Below are 19,530 nucleotides of genomic sequence, written 5' to 3'. Positions count from 1 at the left end.
TCATGCTAGTCAGCATGACCAGTGCCAATGTTGAGAAATAAGTACGTACTTCAAAATTAGTGTCCTAGCTCCTAAGTGATCATTTTCATTTTCAGCAATAATAACCCAAGATGAGTTGTCTGAAATTAAATTCATCTTTATGTAAATGCCATTTAGCTACCATAGTCCCTGATACATTGTTCTTTTATTTAAATACCTGAACAACTTCAATTGAGACACCTCTTTCATTTTGTTACTCAAGATTTTAATTAAAGAGATAATTTGTATTAAAATATGCTCTCTGATTTGGGACTTTTTCAGAACTGACAATCTGTTTATGAGGAGGCCCAAGCAATTAACTTCAGTTATTGTAGGCAAAAATATAAGATGTTTGCATGAAATATTCACATCATGTAAGCTTTCCCATATCCATAACATGGATTCTACATAGAAAACTTACTCCTATCGTGATCTCTTCATTAGGAATGCAAGGAGGCTGTTACATGCATTGGATCTTCTTTCCATACTGAAATGCATGGCTTTATCCTTTGAGTGTATTTTTACACCTCTCAGCTGAAGTTGTTTAACAATCTGCCACATATGAACTGAAGCTTAAATGACTTGCTGAACCAGATGATTTCTGAGATTGGAATTTAATTGCTCCACAATGCTTGTTGGGGATTTCTGTTTATTCTAACTACCTTCATTATCAGTCACTGCTCATAACTCTGAGACCACTGAGAAGCAAATTTGATACTTCTTAGTGTGGATGTATGCTTTTTATTTAAAAATTCATTTTAAGAGGGAGGGGGAACTGGGGCTGGTATGTAAAATGAAAATATCAGAAAGCTATGAAGTTAAGGGCAATGACACCACTGTGTTGACCAATATTTATCTGTAATGGAGAAATAGAAGGGATTATTGGGGCAGTGGTGGCACACACCTTTAATCCCAGCACTTGGGAAGCAGAGGCAGACAGATCTCTGAGTTTGAGGCCAGCCTGGTCTACAGAAGGAATCATTGGGTTCATAGCTATTATTGTGTGGCAAATCAGAGGACATACTTTTTAATTTTATTGCCACAGATCTTTTAAGCTCAATGGTTTGACTGTTAGAGTCAATTAAAACAATTTTTTGAAAATATTTTTATGACATTTTTGTATTATATTCAATGTTTTTGTTTGCATGGCTATGCATATATGAAGACATGATTCTGATGGTGTGTTTCTTTCCCATGTTAAAATTTGTGTTGTGTGTGGTCAAGCCTAATTTCTACATTGTATGATTATTCTTGTAATGATTCAGTTATTCCTACCTTTATTATTATGCCTTTGGGGCTTAAATGACATGAAGTGTTTCTATCTAGTAATAATAATACCATGTGAAAACATGACTAAAATACTAATTTAAGAAATGCCTTTCTTGCTATTTAAAAATCCAAAAACCAGAGACATTATCAAAGACACATGCATTTGTGTTAGCTTTAGAAAGTTCTTATGAATTTATTGTTTGATTTTTTTTTAACTTTTTGTTGTAGATAATCCCAAGTGAATTCACAAAGGAGACTCCATATGGCATATGCTTGTTTCTGTGATCTGATCATGCACTTAGTAGTTGTGGAAGGCCCTCCATTGCTAAGGAAATAACTGGATACTAATAATTATTACCTTGGTTTATCTTAACAATTGACCGCATTGTAATGCAAATTTATTTTTACAGTAAATAAACTGATTATCTTTTGTTCATTTCATCAATGCTAAATTTTTATTAGTTTAAAATATTTCTGTATGCCATTTTCATTTATACTTACAAAAAATAAAACCTCTATATGATATATATTTTTATCCACTATAAGACCTTATTTAAAGAAAAAATGTAATGTTTTGCCTTAACATTTCTACACACTCTTGTTAAGTGATGTGTATCAACTTTATTTTCCCCTTTTCCTACTCATTAATTTCCTTAAAGGGTGTCTTGGCAGGAAGACACACTTAGCTGAATTCAAGCAGAAATGTATTGATTCAGGAAACACTGTTTTAATGAAAGGATAATGAAGCTTTATGTTGGGAGGTAATCCTTTTTTTCTTTGACATAAGAGCTCAGTCATCAAACTTAAGGGAGGTCACTTTTACTGGGTACAATATAAGTGATAGTAAACCAGCTGCTCTGGGAATCATCTGTTTTGATTCTGCTTCATTTTACAGGGTGCAGGGGGAAAACAGGCAAGCATGGGTCTATGTGAGGTGCTAATGAGTAAAAATGAAATTCTTCATATAAATGATCAAATTTAAGGGCCTGGCTAAGGTTGCCTCTTCTCCTTTGGAACAGAAAACATTAGAAAAAATGTCTTAAAAAATCTCTCCCTCTTCTAAAAACTACTGTTTTTGCTTTTGTTTTAGGAGGTTGGACCCACAAGTATATATGATACTTGGCTTTTTCTTATGTAATAACACCAATAGTTTGTCACATTCCTGAAGCTTAAATAATTGGACCAGCCTTGTAAACATCAAGAAAATCTCTTTTAATCCAGGTACATTGTCACATCCCTGTCACAGTTATTTGGAGGGGTGGAGGCAGGAGGAGCAGGAAGATCACTTGAGTTCATGAGTGTAAGGCCAGAAAGACCTTGCCTCAAGAAGACAAAAGAAGTATTTTTTCACCTCTGCATTTTACAGACAGCTTGTAATATGGAGTATTCCCAGAATCCCAAATACTTAGAAAAGTCCAGAATGTATTGGAATTGGACACACGTTTCTTAATATTTGGTGCTACAATGCACTGTAGGAGTTACAGTGATTATCATCTGAAAAATGAATCCTTTGCCTCTATGCTCTCCAGCTTTTCTTACAGGACTTAGTAGATACTCATGTCCCATAGTTATAATCGCTAGACACTAAGACTTTAACGAGGAGTTATTGTTATCATGCCTTCCTGATGAGTTAAAATACCAGATTTCAAACATCATATTAAACTTTTGTTTCATGTGTGCATGAATTCCTCTGATAGAATTGCTTCTTAAATAATTTATGGATTAATCATACTTGAATGGCTAACAGAACCTCAGATATTTAATTCACAATATAACTGCTGAAAAAGATAAATCTCACTGGCAGAGCTTAAGTATCAAAAGTAAAATGATGTTTAATATAACTGAATTGTAGAGGACAGTATAAAAATAAAATAAATCAACCATGATAGCAGATTGTTATAATAAAAGTTACAACAAAAATACTTAATTTTCTTTAATACCCATGTTTGTAGGACATACAAGAAGGATACTTTTATAACCTCACCTCTGTTAGTACAAAAGTCAATTGGGAGTGACTATAAACATTCATACAGAAGTCTGTCTCACGTTGTACAACAGGACTGTTAATATAATATGGGAAAGCAAGTATGAAAAGAAAAATGTGGACTTTCTTATTCAAAGATAGTTTCAGGGCAGTGACAGCAGGTCATTAAAGCAACCAAGAAGCCCTAATGAATCCAGAATGCTGTATGGCACTGTCCAGAGCATGCTGAAATAGTGACTTTAAAATGCAATACTGATTTTCAATTTCTGAAGTTGAAGAAAATATTCTAGAGAAAATGTAATAGTAGCACATCAAGCTCTTGGTCTGTCATGTAAAGTCCCCGAGTCCCAGCCTACTTATGGCAAAAAGTTTTAGGTCCCATCTTATAATGCTTCATTTTCCATGCAGGTGTAACATTTCAAATCGAAAGTTTATAAATTCTGATACATGTATCATAGTATGCTGAAATTATAGAAATTCTGAGAGATAATAGAAATCTTCAGAGACAGTACACATTTTAATAACTGCTGAAATTTTTGTATTGTGACTTCTTCATTGTTGCTGGTTATTAGTATTGTCACAGAAAATTTGACTTAAACTATTAGCTTGATTGATGAGTTTATACCACAAAGTTTCAAAGGGAAGAAAAAAGTATTTACATTGAGTGTGCTGTGATTTCATGTATGGCAAAAATTTAAAAGGATGTGAATTTTTTCTCATTTTTGAAATAGACATAGAGAAATGTATATCTGTTAAAGAGCAAAGGATACAATGGAAGGGGACTAACTTGAAGCCTGGCTCTTTAATAGGTGAATAGCTTTTATGTGTTTTGCTTTATAAGTTATGGAAAAATACCATCTATTAAAAATATGCCCACCAACTGCTAATTGAAATGAAAGTGAAAGATTAGGGGTTAGGGCTAGGGTTATGAGGTTAAAGTTAGGATTAGGGGTTAGGCTTGGCGGGTCAGGGTTAGGAGTTGAGTTAGGAATCTTTACTTTTGTATGTTCATGATTATTTATCTAAAGTAAATAGACATTTATTCACAAACCCCTAGGAAAAGTCACTGTAACTATATCACAAATATTGGAGAATACTTAGAATGGTATTCAATGTGGAGATAGTGTATAAAGTTTCCTTGAAGAGAATAAGTATTCAGAAAACTGGGTCTGGTGTATATAAGATCTTTAATAAGATCATAGGACAAAACTTTCCCAAACTAAGGAAAGACATACTCATACAAGAAGCGCACAGAACACCAAAAACATGAGACCAACCTAAACTAATATATTCAAGACAATTATCTGCCATGATTGAAGCAGTGTGTGTGTGTGTGTGTGTGTGTGTGTGTGTGTGTGTGTGTGTGTGTGTGTGTAGATAGATGATAGGTAGGTAGGTGGGTAGGTAGGTAGATAGATAGATAGATAGATAGATAGATAGATAGATAGATAATCTCCAACAAGCCTAAAGAAAATACAGGAAACATTATTTCAGGTTTAAGAGGAAATGAACTTAGTAGAGAGGCTGTGGAAAGAAATGAGAAGCCACAGTTATTAAGACACAAAATACCACTGAGTTATTAAGACACAAAATACCAATATACAAAAACACCACCACCCAAAAATCAACAACATGATAAGCACAACTGATATACACATTTTCATAGTAAATTTAAGTATCTGTAGCTTCAATTTTCCAATCAAAAGATACAGGCTGACTGAATGAATCAAGAGACAGAAATCCCTTGATCAGTTTTCTAATACACACACACACACGCACACACACACACACACACACACACACACACACACCACACTTACTTTAGTTTTAAATATAGGCACTGTCTTAAAGTAAAAGAATGGACTAAAGTATTCAAATGAACCATGAATGAAGCAGTAATCATTATACTAATATCTGACAACATAGACATCAAACTAAAAGTCATCAGAAAAGATAAGAGACACTTCATCCCAATTAAGTGAACAGCTAGCCAAGCGGACATTACTATCCTAACATATATGCATCAAACACTGAGGTGCCCAATTTAATAAAAAAAAATCTATCACTGGATTTAAAGACATAGATTAACATCAATCCATTAATAGTATGTAATTTTGATATACCACTTTCTACTATAGACAGGTCATCTGAACAAAAAATCGAGAAAAATCACAATTAATTGACATCGACATCATACATCAAACTGATGTGGCAGATATTGACTGAATATTCTACTCAAACAGCAAAGAACACATTCTACTCAGCAGTGCATGAAAATTATTCTTTTTTAGTGGGTGGGGTGTTGAGACAGGGTTTCTCTGTGTAGCTTTGGAGCCTATCCTGGAACTCACTCTGTAGACCAGATCCTCAAGAAAGTTATTCTTAAATAGACCACATGTTTACAAACCAAATTTTTACAAATTCAAAAGGAGATTGAAATCCCTCTTTGTATCCTATCTGAACACAATGCAATAAAACTTAAGATTGACAGATTAAACAATTCATTACTGAATAATGAATGGGCCAAAAAAGAAATCAAGTAAGAAATTTTAAAAATTCCTGGAACTAAATTAAAATGAAAATACAATACAACTAAACCTCTAGGACACATTGAAAACAGTACAAGGGAGATTTACAGCTCCTAATGCCACCATTAAAAACTCCGAAAGACTTTTGAGTGCCATCTGTGTCCACCATTAATTCAGTCCCAGGTGAACCGCCAGTTCCTGGCCATGGTGTCTTCCAGGCCAGGGCTGCTACAGAAGTCGATGTCTGGATCCATGACCCTACAGCAGCCAGGGTTTGGGTTGATGTCTGGATCTCCTGTTGTCACCAAGTGTCATGTGGATGACCAGGGTCTGGTAGGCCACCTTCGACCATGTTGGTATCTGAGGGACTGTGCTGCACCTAGGTCCATGCTGATTGGGGTGGCTGGTGCTGGCACCTGGAGCCATGGAGGCATCCAAACACATACCACCACCTAGGGCCATGTCTGGTTCTGTGGCCCTGTAGAGGCCAGGGTCTTATGTGGACTCTACTGATCCAGTGGCCACCAAGGGCTCTACAGATGCCCAGGGTCTAGCCAGCCACCTAGAACCACGTTGGTACACAGGGGCCATGCTGCCACCAGGGCTTTGCTGATCTGAGTGACCTGTGCTTCCACCAGGCCATAATGACATCAGGCCTTGAGTTGCTGCTAAGGGCCATGTCTGGGGCCATGGTCCTGATACAACTGAGGTCTGTGGTGATGTCTATGCTCCATGTTATCAGGGGTTATTGGAACCATACTGTGCTGGGCTGGCCCCACCCTCACGGGCCATGGGATGGCTGGTCCCACCCCTTGATGGATACTGTAGCAGGCGAGCTGGTCCTACCCATCAGAGGAGAGAGAATTCTCTCCTGCACTCACACTCAGGAAAGATGGCCCATCCCTCACTATAGACATGCACCACTAGCTACAGCACACAGAAGAGCAGGTCCTGCAACCCCACCTGGGCAGCACACTAGAGCTGACCCTGTGGTTGGGGACATAAGCGAGTCAGCCCTGAGGGTAGGAGCAACAGAACTGATATCCTCCATAGCCCATCAGCCATGTGGTGGCATGGGTGAGGGGAAGATTCCCTCACAACTCTATACCTTGCTACCTGTGACAGACAAGAGAGCTGGCCCCAGGGTCATGAGAGTTAGAGAACTAGTCCTATCTCACAGTAGCTACAGCACACAAGAGAGCAGGCCCTGCACCCCACCTAGGCAGCACACTAGAGCTGCCCTTATTGTGGGTGTTGCAGGTGAGCCAGCCTTGAGGTCATGAGAGCAGGAGTGCTGACACCCTCTTATACCCCCTACAGCATTCAGGAGAGAGGACCCTGCACCTTGCCTGGGAAAAAACGGTAGAGCTAGCCCTGGCAATATGAGTGAAGGAGACCAAGATCTGAAGGCCCAAGAACAGGAGAACTGGGCCTGCTCCTTGCTGTAGGCTACATTGGTTGAGCTAGCTGAGGCAGTACTGGGGAGCTCATCCATGCAGTGATGATGAGGGAAAGCTAGCAAGCTAATCAAATCAGCTACCAGCCCACCCCAACATCCACCTAATCTATGAACTGCTGGAGCATATGAAGGGGATGAACCTACAGATTCAAAACTGCAGGATCTTTAAGACACGGGAAAACAGGATATCCAAGAGGAGCCCCAGTGAGACCCCATTATGGGTGGTATAGCAGAAACCAGAGGCATCCTCGGCAATGAACACTTGCAAGTAAAGATGAATGTGTTTACCTTTAGGGTAAACTGTGTGTTTCAAGGGGGCACACTACAGCTTCCACAAGATTCTTTCCTTCCTTCCTTCCTTCCTTCCTTCCTTCCTTCTTTCTTCTTCTCCTTCCTCCCCTCTCCTCCTCCCATTCTTCCTTCCCTTCCTCCTTTCCTCTTATAAACCTGGTACATTTGCATCAGTGAGTCTGTCTCCCTGGTGGTCTTTGGGGATCTTCCTGACTTGGGCATAACAGTGACAACCAGGTTAAAAGTGCCTTCAGTTCATCTGACCTTAGCATGAAGCCACAGAACAAACATATCCTTTTGTGTCTTTAAATCTCCCTTTTATTGTTAATATTCCGGGCACCCTTCCACATATGGAACAGGGAGGGACTCACTCCACTCCACATAGTATATTGGGCTGTGCAAGCTAGCTAGCTACAGTATGTCCAGGAAGAAGAAAGGTAAGTCCCTATGGAATGCAGGAACATAACAGGGTCTGCTGTTGGAGCCAGGGGCAAGTGCTATTGAAATGCATATCTTTGCAAATCTAGAAAAGGCCTTGGGGGTGGAAGGCAGGTTCAGGAACCACAGCATAACCACAGCATAACCTTATGGGAGGTGCTCTTGTCACTCAGTCCTCACTGGCCAATCAAGCCCTCCAGACGACCTGCCAGTCAGATGTGGTGCAGGGCCCTTCCGGTGCCGGATTCAGGCGTGGCTTTGAAGAGCTTCGGGTTTCACGGGTGACTTTCCAGAGGAGCTGCCGGTTTCAGGGGTGACTTTCAAGAGGAGCTCCCAGCTTCACGAGTGGCTTTGAAGAGGAACTGCCGCCAGCGTTTCTGTGTGCTGTGCTGTGATTGCTGCTACAGACAGCTGAGCGGAGAGCATGGGCAAGCTGGGAAACCACAGTATGGTGCGCAAGGGGCTCCTGTTCCGGATGGGGAGGTGTGGGAGCTGGTGTGGTGGGTTCCCCGGATCTGGGTGGAAACCTGCAGTCAGATTTTCTATCCTGTGAGGTCCCATGTGATCCTTGAAACTCCTTGAACCCAGGAGCAGACTTGCTCTGTGGGCTGAATCTGCTTAGAGCACTGGGAGCAGAAAATTGTGTGCAGAAACATCTTTCTAGTCAACATGCTTTTGATGCATCCATGGAAAGTAGATTTCCAAACTCCGAGAGGCTTAATTTCTCCAGTACCTTCTAGACAGTAAGCACTTTGTGTTTAACCTGTAAGTTCCATTTATAGTCAATTTTGTGGATGTTGTAAAAGGCATCTTATGTTGTGTATCACTCTAATACTATGCCGTTATGTAGAAGAGTAGAATTGGTGATATAAAGGATTTACTAATGCTTAGGAGATAGTGAGTCTCACAAAGTAGAATTTAGGTGAGGGAGGACTTAGGACCTAGGTTGTTACTAGCTCTGCCAAGAATGTCCCTCCTACCTGCCTGAGGGCTTAAATGAAAGCCTTGAATGATTAAGCAAGTCCTTAACACATAGTGTTTTACTTTTCAAATAGTTGTCACCTGGTGTCATATTGCCCATCTGGCAGACCTATGCTTTTCTCAAGAAGAAAACTGGAGCTTTATGGCTCACCAGGCCCTAAGGTTGGTTGTGACCCTGTAATGCCTTCCTCCTTGAGCAGCTTGTTAGAGGCATTTTCTTTCATTTAGGTTTGGGCCTAGAGGCTGGTTATAAATCAGGGTGGCTCCTTTGTAATGGTTTGGAGTCAAACATCTGGACAATCCTGGTGAACAAAGGTGTATACTAGCATCCTAATCTGTAACAGGCCTGGTTAGCATATACCAATCTTTGGGGTGTTTTAGAGGCTAGGCCTTGAGAGCTTTTCCTAAGGGCCTGACATTGACAATAAAGCAGAGCTTCTTTTTCAAAACCAGGAAAATGCATGGGAGCAATGGTAATGGTCTGGGGCCAGGGCCTTTGTGGAGAGGTTGCTTCAGATCCTGAGATCCCCAACTCTTCCCATCATATGGAGCTATGGTTATCAGTCCCAAAGCCACTGTGGACTTAATTAATAATGTTCTTTTTTTTCTCCCAGATTTTTTTTAAATAATTTTTTTATTAGTTCAAATTAGGAACAAGCTTGTTTCACATGTCAATCCCTTCTCCCTCTCCCTCCCTTCATCCCTACCCCTCCTCCCCCACCCCATCGACCCTCCACTCCCCAGGCAGGGTAGGGCCCTCAACGGGGGCTCCACAAAGTCCACCGCATCATCCTGGGCTGGGCTCTCAAAGTCCCTTCTTACACCAGGGAAAATACTAATCCACTACCAGGGTCTCCCTAGGGTGCAGAGGCCTCCTCATTGACATCCATGTTCAGGGGTCTGGATCAGTCCTGTACTGGCCTCCCAGACAGCATCTGGGGTCCATGTGTTCCCCATTGTTCAGGCCAGCTGTTTCTGTGGGTTTCACCAGCCTGGTACTGACCCCTTCGATCTTCATTCCTCTCTCTCTCTGCAACTAAGTTCCAGAGTTCAGTTCAGTGTATATCTGTGGGTGTCTGCCTCTGCTTCCATCAGCCACTGGATGAGGGCTCTAGGATGGAATAAAAAGTAGTCATCAGTCTCATTTTAGGGGAAGGGCGTTTAGGTTATCCTCTCCACCATTGCCTGGATTGTCAGTTTGTGTCATCCTTGTAGGTTTCTGGAAAACTCCCTAGTGCCAGATCTCTCCTCGGACCTATAATGGTTCCCTCTAATATGGTATCTCTCATCCTGGTCTCCTCTGTTCTTCCCCCAACTCAATATTTCTGCTCCTTCATTTCCTTCTCTCCTTGCCTCTTCTCCTGCTCTCATTCTGGCAGCTCCCTCTCCCCTACCCTCATGCTCCCAGTTAGCTCAGGAGTTCCTGCCTCTTCCCATTCCTGGGGTCCATGCATTTATCCCTTAGAGTCCTTCATGTTTCCTAGTTTCTTTGGTGAAGAGGATTGTAGGCTGGGAATCCTTTGCTCTATGTCTAAAATTCATATATGAGTGAGTACATACCATGTTTGTCTTTTTGTGACTGGGTTACCTCACTCAGGATGGTTTCTTCTAGTTCCATCCATTTGCCTGCGAATTTCAAGATTCCATTGCTTTTTTCTGCTGAGTAGTACTCCATTGTATAAATGTACCACATTTTCTCTATCCATTCTTCAGTTGAGGGGCATCTAGGTTGCTTCCAGGTACTGGCTATTACAAACAATGCTGCTATGAATATGTCCTTTGTTGTATGAATGTGCAGTATTTGGATATATGCCCAAGAGAGGAACTGCTGGATCTTGAGGTAGACTGATTCCCATTTTTCTGAGCAACCGCCATACTGTTTTCCAGAGTGGTCTTACAAGTTCGCATTCCCACCAGCAATGGAGGAGTGTTCCTTTTACTCCACATCCTTTCCAGCATAAATTGTCATTGGTATTTTTGATTTTAGCCATTCTGACAGGTGTGAGGTGGTATCTCAGAGTAGTTTTGAGTTGCATTTCTCTGATGGCCAGTGATTTTAAGCACTTTCTTAAGTGTCTTTTAGCCATTTCAGATTCCTCTGTTGAGAATTCTCTATTTAGTTCTGCACCCCACTTTTTAATTTCATTGTTTGGTGTTTTGGTGGCTAGCTTCTTAAGTTCATTGTAAATTTTGGAGATCAGCCCTCTGTCAGATGTGGGGTTGGTTAAGATCTATTCCCATTCTGTGGGCTGTCATTTTGTCTTACTGACTGTGTCCTTTGCCTTACAGATGCTTCTCAGTTTCAGGAGGTCCCATTTATTAATTGAAGATCTCAATGTCTGTGCTACTGGTGTTATGTGCTGAAAGCAGTCTCCTGTGCCAATTCGTTCAAGGGTATTTCCCACTTTCTCTTCTAGAAGATTCAGTGTGGCTGGATTTATGGTGAGATCTTTGATCCATTTGCACTTAAGTTTTGTGCATGGTGACAGATATGGATCTATCTGCAATCTTCTGGAAGTCCTAATCCATTTGTGCCAGCACCATTTGTTGAAGAGGCTATCTTTTTTCCAATGTATAGATTTAGCATCTTTGTCAAATATCCAGTGTTCATAGGTGTGTGGGTTAATAATCAGGGTTTTCAATTTGATTCCATTGGTCTATCTATCTATTTTTGTGCCAATACCAAGCTGTTTTCAGAACTATGGCTCTATAATAGAGCTTGAAGTCAGGGATGGTGATGCCTCCAGAAGATTCTTTATTGTACAGCGTTCTTTTGGCTATCCTGGGTTTTTTGTTTTCTCAAATAAAGTTGAGTATTGTTCTTTCAAGGTCGGTGAAGAATTGTGTTGGGATTTTGATGGGGCTTGCGCTGACTCTGTAGATTACTTTTGGCAAGATTGCCATTTTTATTATGTTGATTCTACCTATCCAAGAGCATGGGAGATCTTTCCATTTTCTGGTATCTTCTTTAATTTCTTTCTTTAAAGACTCAAAAGTTCTTACTGTACAGGTCTTTCACTTTTTTGGTTAGCGTTACCCCAAGATATTTTATGTTGCTTGTGGATATTGTGAAGGGTGATGTTTCTTTGATTTCTTTGTCATTGCATTTATCATCTGTATATAGTAGGGATACTGATTTTTTTGAGTTAATCTTGTATCCTGCTACTTTGCTGAAGGTGTTTATCAGCTGTAGGAGTTCCCTGGTAGAGTTTCTACGTAGAATATCATATCATCTGCAAATAGTGAGAGTTTGACTTCTTTTCCAATTTGTATTCCTTTGATCTCCTTTCATTGTCTTATTGCTCTAGCTAGAACTTCAAGTACAATATTGAAGAGGTATATAGAGAGTGGACAGCCTTCTCTTGTTCCTGATTTTAGGGGAAACTGTTGAGTTTGTCTCCATTTATTTGATGTTGGCTGTTGGTTTGGTGTATATTGCTTTTATTACATTGAGGTATGTTCCTGTTATCCCTGATTTCTCCAAGATCTTTATCATGAAGGGATGTTGGATTTTTGTCAAAGGCTTTTTCAGCATGTAGTGAGATGATCATGTGGTTTTTCTTTTTCAGTTTGTTTATATGGTGGATTACACTGATGGATTTTTGTAAGTTGAACCAGCCTTGCATACCTGGGATGAACTTACTTGATCATAGTGGATGATTTTTCTGATGTGTTCTTGGATTTGATTTGCCAATATTTTGTTGAGTATTTTTGCATCGATGTTCATGAGGGATATTGGTCTGTAGTTCTCCTTTTTAGTTATATCTTTGTGTGGCTTGGGTATCAAAGTGATTTTAGCCTCCGAAAAAGAGTTTGGCAATATCCTTTCTGCTTCTATTGTGTGGAACAACTTGGACAGTACTGGTATTAGCTCTTGTTTGAATTTCTGGTAGAATTCTGCAGTGAAGCCATCTGGCCCTGGGCTTTTTTTGGTTGGAAGGCTTTTGATGACTGCTTCAATTTCATTAGGGGTTATAGGTCAATTTAAACTGCTTATCTGTTCTTGGTTTAATTTTGGTAAGTGATATCTATCCAGGAAACTGTCCATTTCCTTTAGATTTTTGAATTTTTGAAAGTATGACCTGATGATTCTCTGGATCTCCTCAGTGTCTGTTGCTATATCCCCCTTTTCATTTCTGATTTTGCTAATTAGCTTGCTCTCTCTCTCTGCCTTTTGGTTAGTTTGGATAGAGGATGGTCTATCTTGTTGATCTTCTGAAAGAACCAACTCTTTTGTTTCATTAATTCTTTGTAAAGTTTTCCCAGTTTCTACTTAATTAATTTCAGCCCTCAGTTTGATTATTTCCTGGCGTCTACTCCTCCTTGGTGAGTTTGCTTCTTTTTGCTCTAAAGCTTTCAGTTGTTCTGTCAATTCTCAAGTGTGACTATTCTCCAGTTTCTTCATGTGGGCACTTACTGCTACGAACTTTCCTCTTGGCACTGCTTTCAGAGTGTCCAATAAGTTTGGGTATGTTGTGTCTACATTCTCATTAAGTTCTAGGCAGTCTTTAATTTCTTTTTTTATTTCTTCCTCACCCCAGGAATGGTGATATTGGGTGTTATTCAATTTCCATGAGTTTGTATTTTCTGCAATTTGCATTGCTGTTGAATTCTAGCTTTAAAGAATGGTGATCTAATAAGATACAGGGGGTTATTTCAATTCTTTTGTATCTGTGGAGGTTTGCTTTGTTGCCAACTATGTGGTCAATTTTAGAGAAGTTGCCATGTGGTGCTGAGAAGAAGGTATATTCTTTTGTATTTAGATGGAATATCTCTTAAACCCAGTTGGGTCATAACTTCTGTTAGATCCTTTGTTTCTTTGTTAAGTTTCTGTCTGGTGGTCCTGTCTAGTGGTGAAAGCTGGGTGTTGAAGTCTCCTACTATAAGTGTGTGTGGTTTAATGTGTGGTTTGAGCTTTAGTAATGTTTCCTTTACAAATATGGGTGCCTTCGTATTTGGGGCATAGATGTTCAGGATTGAGACTTCATCTTGATGGACATTTCCTGTGACCAGTATGAAATGTCCTTCTTCATCTCTTTTGATTGATTTTAGTTTGAAGTCTAATTTGTTAGATATTAGGATTGCTGCACCAGCTTGTTTCTTGGGCCCATTTGATTGGAAAATCTTTTCCCAACTCTTTACTCTGAGGTAATGCCTGTCTTTGAAGTTGAGGTGTGTTTCTTGTATACAGCAGAAGGATGGATTCTGTCTTCGTATCCATTCTGTTAGCCTGCATCTTTTTATGGGGAGGTTAAGACCATTGACATTGAGGGATATTAATGTCCATTGATTGTTCTTGTTTGTTTTGGATTTATTGTTGGTGGTGTCATTGTGTGTGGATTTTGCCCTCCTGTTTCTTTTCATGATTGGTAGAATTGGATTATCTATTGCCTATGTTTTTGTGAGTGTAGTTATCTTCAATGAGTTGGAGTTTTCCTTCTAGAACTTTCTGTAGTGCTGGATTTGTGGATATATATTGTTTGTCTGTTTTTGTCATGGAATATCTTGTTTTCTCCATCTATAGTGATTGAAAGTTTTGCTGGGTACAATAGTCTGGGTTGGCATCCATGCTCCCTTAGTGTTTGTAGGATATCTATCCAGGACCTTCTGGCTTTCAAAGTTGGGTGTGATTCTGATAGGTCTAGGTCTGCCTTAATATGTTACTTGGCCTTTTTCCTTTGCTGCTCTTAATATTTTCTCTTTATTCTGTATGTTTGGTGTTTTGATTATTATGTGTTGGAGGGGGGACTTCTTTTTGTGGTCCATTCTGTTTGGTGTTCTGTAAGCTTCTTGTACTTTCATAGGCATATCCTTCTGTAGGTTGGGGAAGTTTTCTTCTATGATTTTGTTAAATATGTTTTCTGTACCTTTGAGCTGTATTTCTTCACCTTCTTCTTTACCTATTATTCTTAGGTTTGGCCTTTTCTCAATGTCCCATATTTCCTGGATATTTTGTGTTAGGGATTTGTTGGACTTAAGATTTTCTTTGGTCAATGACTGTATATCCTCTAGAGAGTCTTCAACAACTGAGATTCTCTCTTCCATCTCTTGAATTCTATTAGTTATACTCACATCTTTTGTTCCTGATCATTTATCCAGCCTTTCTATTTCCAGCATCACCTCATTCTGTGTTTTCTTTATTGTTTCTATTTCAGCTTTCATGCCTTGAACTGTTTCCAGTGCTTCCTTCACTTGTTTGGTTGTTTTTTCTTGGCTTTCTTTAGATTCTTTAAGAGATTTGTTTACTTCTTAATTCTTCGGTTTGTCTTTTCCTCCATCTCATGTAATTTTTTGCTTGTTTTTTCTTCTATTTAAGGGATTTTCTTGTTTCCTCTTTAAAGGACTCTCTCATCTTCCTAAGATAATTTTTGAGGACCATCTCTTCTTCATCCTCTGTGTTGAGCTTTTCAGATCTTGCTGGTGTGGAGTCCCTGGATTCTGGTGGTGTCATATTGGTTTTTCTGTTGTTGAGTGTGTTCTTATTCTGTCTTCTTCCTATCCCTTCTTCCAGTGAGTGCAGGTCGGGTTTCTCCCTCTCTCAGGTGGCTGGTGGAGGGCTCAGCCTCTGGCAGCAGCTGGATGGCAGAGGGTGGTCAGTGGACAAGGTTGCTGTGTGTCTGGACTCAGGATGGGCCTTCAGGTCTGGGCAGGTCCACTCTTGTCCGGGGGCGCGCTCGTGGGGGCGGGGGGAGGGGGGGATGTTTCAGGCAGAAGCGAGCAGGGGTTGATGGGGAAGGTTGGGAAACAGAGCAGCTCTCAGATTCACCTGAGGCTCAGGCAACTGCCACAGGACAGAGGGCAGCAAGTAGATAGGGGTGAGGTATGTCCAGACTCAGGATGGGCCTTCTGGTCTGGGCTGGTCCACTCTTGTCCGGATAGGCTCAGGCAGAATCGAGCAGGTAGAGGAGGTTGGGGGAGGGGGGGGGAGAACAGTGCCCAGACTCACCTGAGGCTAGGGCACCTGCCATAGGACAGAGGGCAGGGTGTAGACAGGGATGAGGTGTGTCCGGATTCAGCCCAGTTTTTTTTTTTTTATTTGAATTAGAAACAAGATTGTTTTACATGAAAATCCCAGTTCCCTTCTCCCTCCTGTCCTCCCCTACCACCCTCCTCCCAACTAAAACTCTACCTATCACACAATCCTTTCTGCTCCCCCTGGATGGTGAGGCTTTCCATAGGGTGTCATCAGAGTCTATCGTATCCTTTGGGATAGGGCCTAGGCCCACCCCCTGTGTCTTGGCTCAGGGAAATTAATAATGTTCTTGAAATACCCTATGTTTCCTTTGTGTAATATTTTTTGGTTAGCCTTCTTTTGATTTATCCCATTGTATCATAGTTTCTGATGACTTTGTAAAAGTCTCCCATTTCCTTGCATTCCCTGTCCTGGAAGTAGAGTACAAGATGCTATTCTTCCTAAGATGCTCACTTGGCATGGGACTGAGTTTGTCCAAGACCTCTGCATCCCTGCTTTTGTCTTTTCTATCTTCTACTTGTCCTATCTTTCTCATCCCCTGTGACCTTCACCACAGGACACTGTCAGTGAAGAATGACCTGCTGTTTCAGATCATTGGTATACTTAAGAATTTATTCTGAGAATATCTTTGCTGTGTAACTCTCCCATCTGTCTAATTGGCTAGATTTGCAAGTTGCCAGTCTATTTAATTTGCTCAAAGTGTAACCTGGAGCACGAATCTAAAAGACACTTAAGGATAATGGCATTTGTGGAATGCAAAATCTGTCTAAGTTGGCTCCTTTTTGAGTATTAGCCAGAGATGGATGCATACCATCATTAAAGAGATTTTTCTCTATTAATCGCCAAAGTGATGTCCCAGTGGGAAGACATATTAATTTCAGAACAGCTGCATTTCCATCTTGTTTGAAAAAATGTTTCTGAGACAAGCTCTCTTATGTTGACTCAGGTGGCCTTGATTCCAGTCTATTGCTCTCCAGGGCAATGTCCTTGCTGTCCTCTATATTACACCTTCAAAATTCTTAAATGATTTAATTTTGGTAAGTGAAATCTGTCCAGAAAATTGTCTGTTTCCTTTAGATTTTCAAATTTTGAGGAATATAGGTTTTCAAAGTATGACCTGATGATTCTCTGGATTTCCTCTGTCTCTTTTGTTATGTCCCCCTTTTCATTCCTGATTTTATTAATTTGCATGTTCACTCTTTGTTGTTTGGTAAGTTTGGATAAAGGTTTGTCTATCTTGTTGATCTTTTCGAAGAACCAACTCATTGTTATATTGATTCCTTGTATTGTTCTCCTAGTTTCCATTTTATTGATTTCAGCCCTCAGTTTGATTATTTCCTGGTGTCTGCTCCTCCAGGGTGTATTGGCTTCTTTGTTTTCTAAACCTTTCAGTTGTGCTGTTAATTCTCTAGTGTAATTATTCCTCTGTTTCTTCATGCTGCCATTTAGCACTATGAACTTTCCTCTTAGCACTGCTTTCATAGGTTTGGATATATTGTGTCAGCAATCTCATTGAATTCTAGGAAATCTTTAATTTCTTTTTTTATTTCTTCCTGGACCCATGCATTGTGCAATTGGGTGTTACTCAATTTCCATGAGTTTGTAGGTTTTCTGTAGTTTGTGTTGTTGTTGAATTCTAATTTTAAAGCATGGTGGTCTGATAAGACACAGGGGTTTTTCAATTTTTTTGTACCTGTTGAGGTTTGCTATGTTGCCAAGTATGTGGTTAATTTTAGAGAAGGTTCCATGTGGCACTGAGAAGAAGGTAAATTGTTTTGTATTTGGATGCAATGTTCTATAGATATCTGTTAAGTCCAATTGCACCATAACTTCAATTATTCTTTTGTTTCTTTGTTAAGTTTCTGTCTGGTGTTCCTGTCCAGTTGTGAGAGTGGGGTGTTGAAATCTCCCACTATGGTGGGGTTTTATGTGTGCTTTGAGTTTTAGTAATGTTTCTTTTACAAACGTGGATGCCTTTGTATTTGGGGAATAAATGTTCAGACTTCATCCTGATGGATTTCTCCTGTGATGAGTAGCAAGTAACCTTCTTCATCTCTTTTGATTGATTTTAGTTTAAAGACCAATTTGTTGGATATTAGGATTGCTACCCCTGCTTGTTTCTTGGGTCCATTTGATTGGAAAATCTTTCCCCAACCTTTAATTCTTAGCTACCGTCTGCCTTTGAAGTTGAGGCGTGTTTCTTGTATGCAGCAGAAGGAAGGATTCTGTCTTCCTATCCATTCTGCTAATCTGTATCTTTTTATAGGGGAGTTAAGACCACTAATGTTGATGGATATTAATGACCATTGATTGTTCATTCTTGTTTGTTTTTGATTTGGTGATGGTGGTGAGATTATGTGTGGGATTCTATCCCTTTTTCCTTTGGCTGTTGGTAAAGTGGGGTTATCTATTGCCTATATTTTTCTGGTTGTAGTTAACTTCCTTGGGTTGCAGTTTGCCTTCCAGAACTTTCTGTAGGGCTGGATTGGTGGATATGTATTGTTTGAATCTGGTTTTGTCATGGAATATCTTGTTTTTTCCATATATTGATTGAAAGCTTTGCTGGGTATGGTAGTCTCTTAGTGTAGGTAGAATATCTACCCAGGACCTTCTGGCTTTCAGAGTTTCCATGGAAAAGTCAGGTGTGATTCTGATAGGTTTGCCTTTTTAGGTTACTTGACCTTTTTCCTTTGCTGCTCTTAATATTTTCTCTTTGTTCTGTATGTTTGGTGTTTTGATTATGATGTGGCGAGGAGACCTTTTTTTTTTGGTTCAGTCTATTTCATGTTCTGTAGGCTTCTTGTATTTTTGTTGGCATGTCTTTCTTTAGGTTGGGAAAGTTTTCTTCTATGATTTTGTTGAATATGTTTTCTGCGTGTTTGAGTTGTATTTCTTCACCTTCTATACCTATTATTCTTTTTTTTTTTTTTTCTTTTGGTTTTTCGAGACAAGGTTTCTCTGTGTAGCTTTGGAACCTATTCTGGCACTCTCTCTGGAGACCAGCCTGGCCTCAAACTCACAGAGATCCACCTGCCTCTGCCTCCCAAGTGCTGGGATTAAAGGTGTGCACCACCAACGCCCAGCCTATACCTATTATTCTTAGATTTGATCTTTTCACAGTATCCCATATTTCCTGGATATTTTGTGTTAGGGATTTGTTGGACTTAAGATTTTCTTTGGTTGATGAATCTATTTTCACTAGTGTGTCTTCAACTCCTGAGATTCTCTCTTCCATCTCTTGTATTCTGTTGGTTATGCTTACATCTGTAGTTCCTGATCATTAACCCAGCTTTGGTATTTTCAGCATTCCCTCAAATTGTGCTTTCTTTATTGTCTCTATTTTAGTTTTTAGGTCTTGAACTGTTTCCTTGAGAGATTTGTTGATATCTTGTATTTTTGGTTTGTTTTTTCTTCCATTTCTTTGAGGGATTTTCTCATGTCCTCTTTGAGATCCTCTATCATTTTTCTGAAAATGTTTTTAAGGTCATTCTCTTCTGATTCATCTGTATTGTGATGTTCAGTTCATGCTGGTATATGGTTCCTAGTCTCCAGTGGTGTCTTACTGAGTTTTCTGTTCTTGAATGTGCTT

At 39.9% G+C, this 19,530-nt stretch overlaps 1 protein-coding gene across 5 annotated transcripts in view; it reads left to right on the top strand.

Moving 5' to 3' along the window:
• Positions 1-8,224: 8,224 nt before the first annotated feature.
• LOC100757831 (zinc finger protein 120-like) overlaps positions 8,225-19,530 on the top strand; it is a 33,804-nt gene continuing 22,498 nt past the window's right edge. For 2 of the 5 annotated variants that reach the window (XM_027430016.2, XM_027430019.2), the window contains exon 1: positions 8,225-8,438. Coding sequence is in view for 2 of the 5 variants with exons in the window: in XM_027430015.2 (XP_027285816.1) it covers positions 8,412-8,438 (27 nt within the window). In the remaining 3 variants the exon portion in view is untranslated. Of the gene's footprint in view, positions 8,439-11,351; positions 11,411-19,530 lie in introns of those variants that run through there. The other 3 variants (XM_027430015.2, XM_035448402.1, XM_027430017.2) reach the window with 3 other exon arrangements.

This window comes from Cricetulus griseus, chromosome 8 (assembly GCF_003668045.3).
Source record: "Cricetulus griseus strain 17A/GY chromosome 8, alternate assembly CriGri-PICRH-1.0, whole genome shotgun sequence".
Taxonomy (NCBI): Eukaryota; Metazoa; Chordata; class Mammalia; order Rodentia; family Cricetidae; genus Cricetulus; species Cricetulus griseus.
This window is presented reverse-complemented; position numbering and strand designations above follow the sequence as displayed.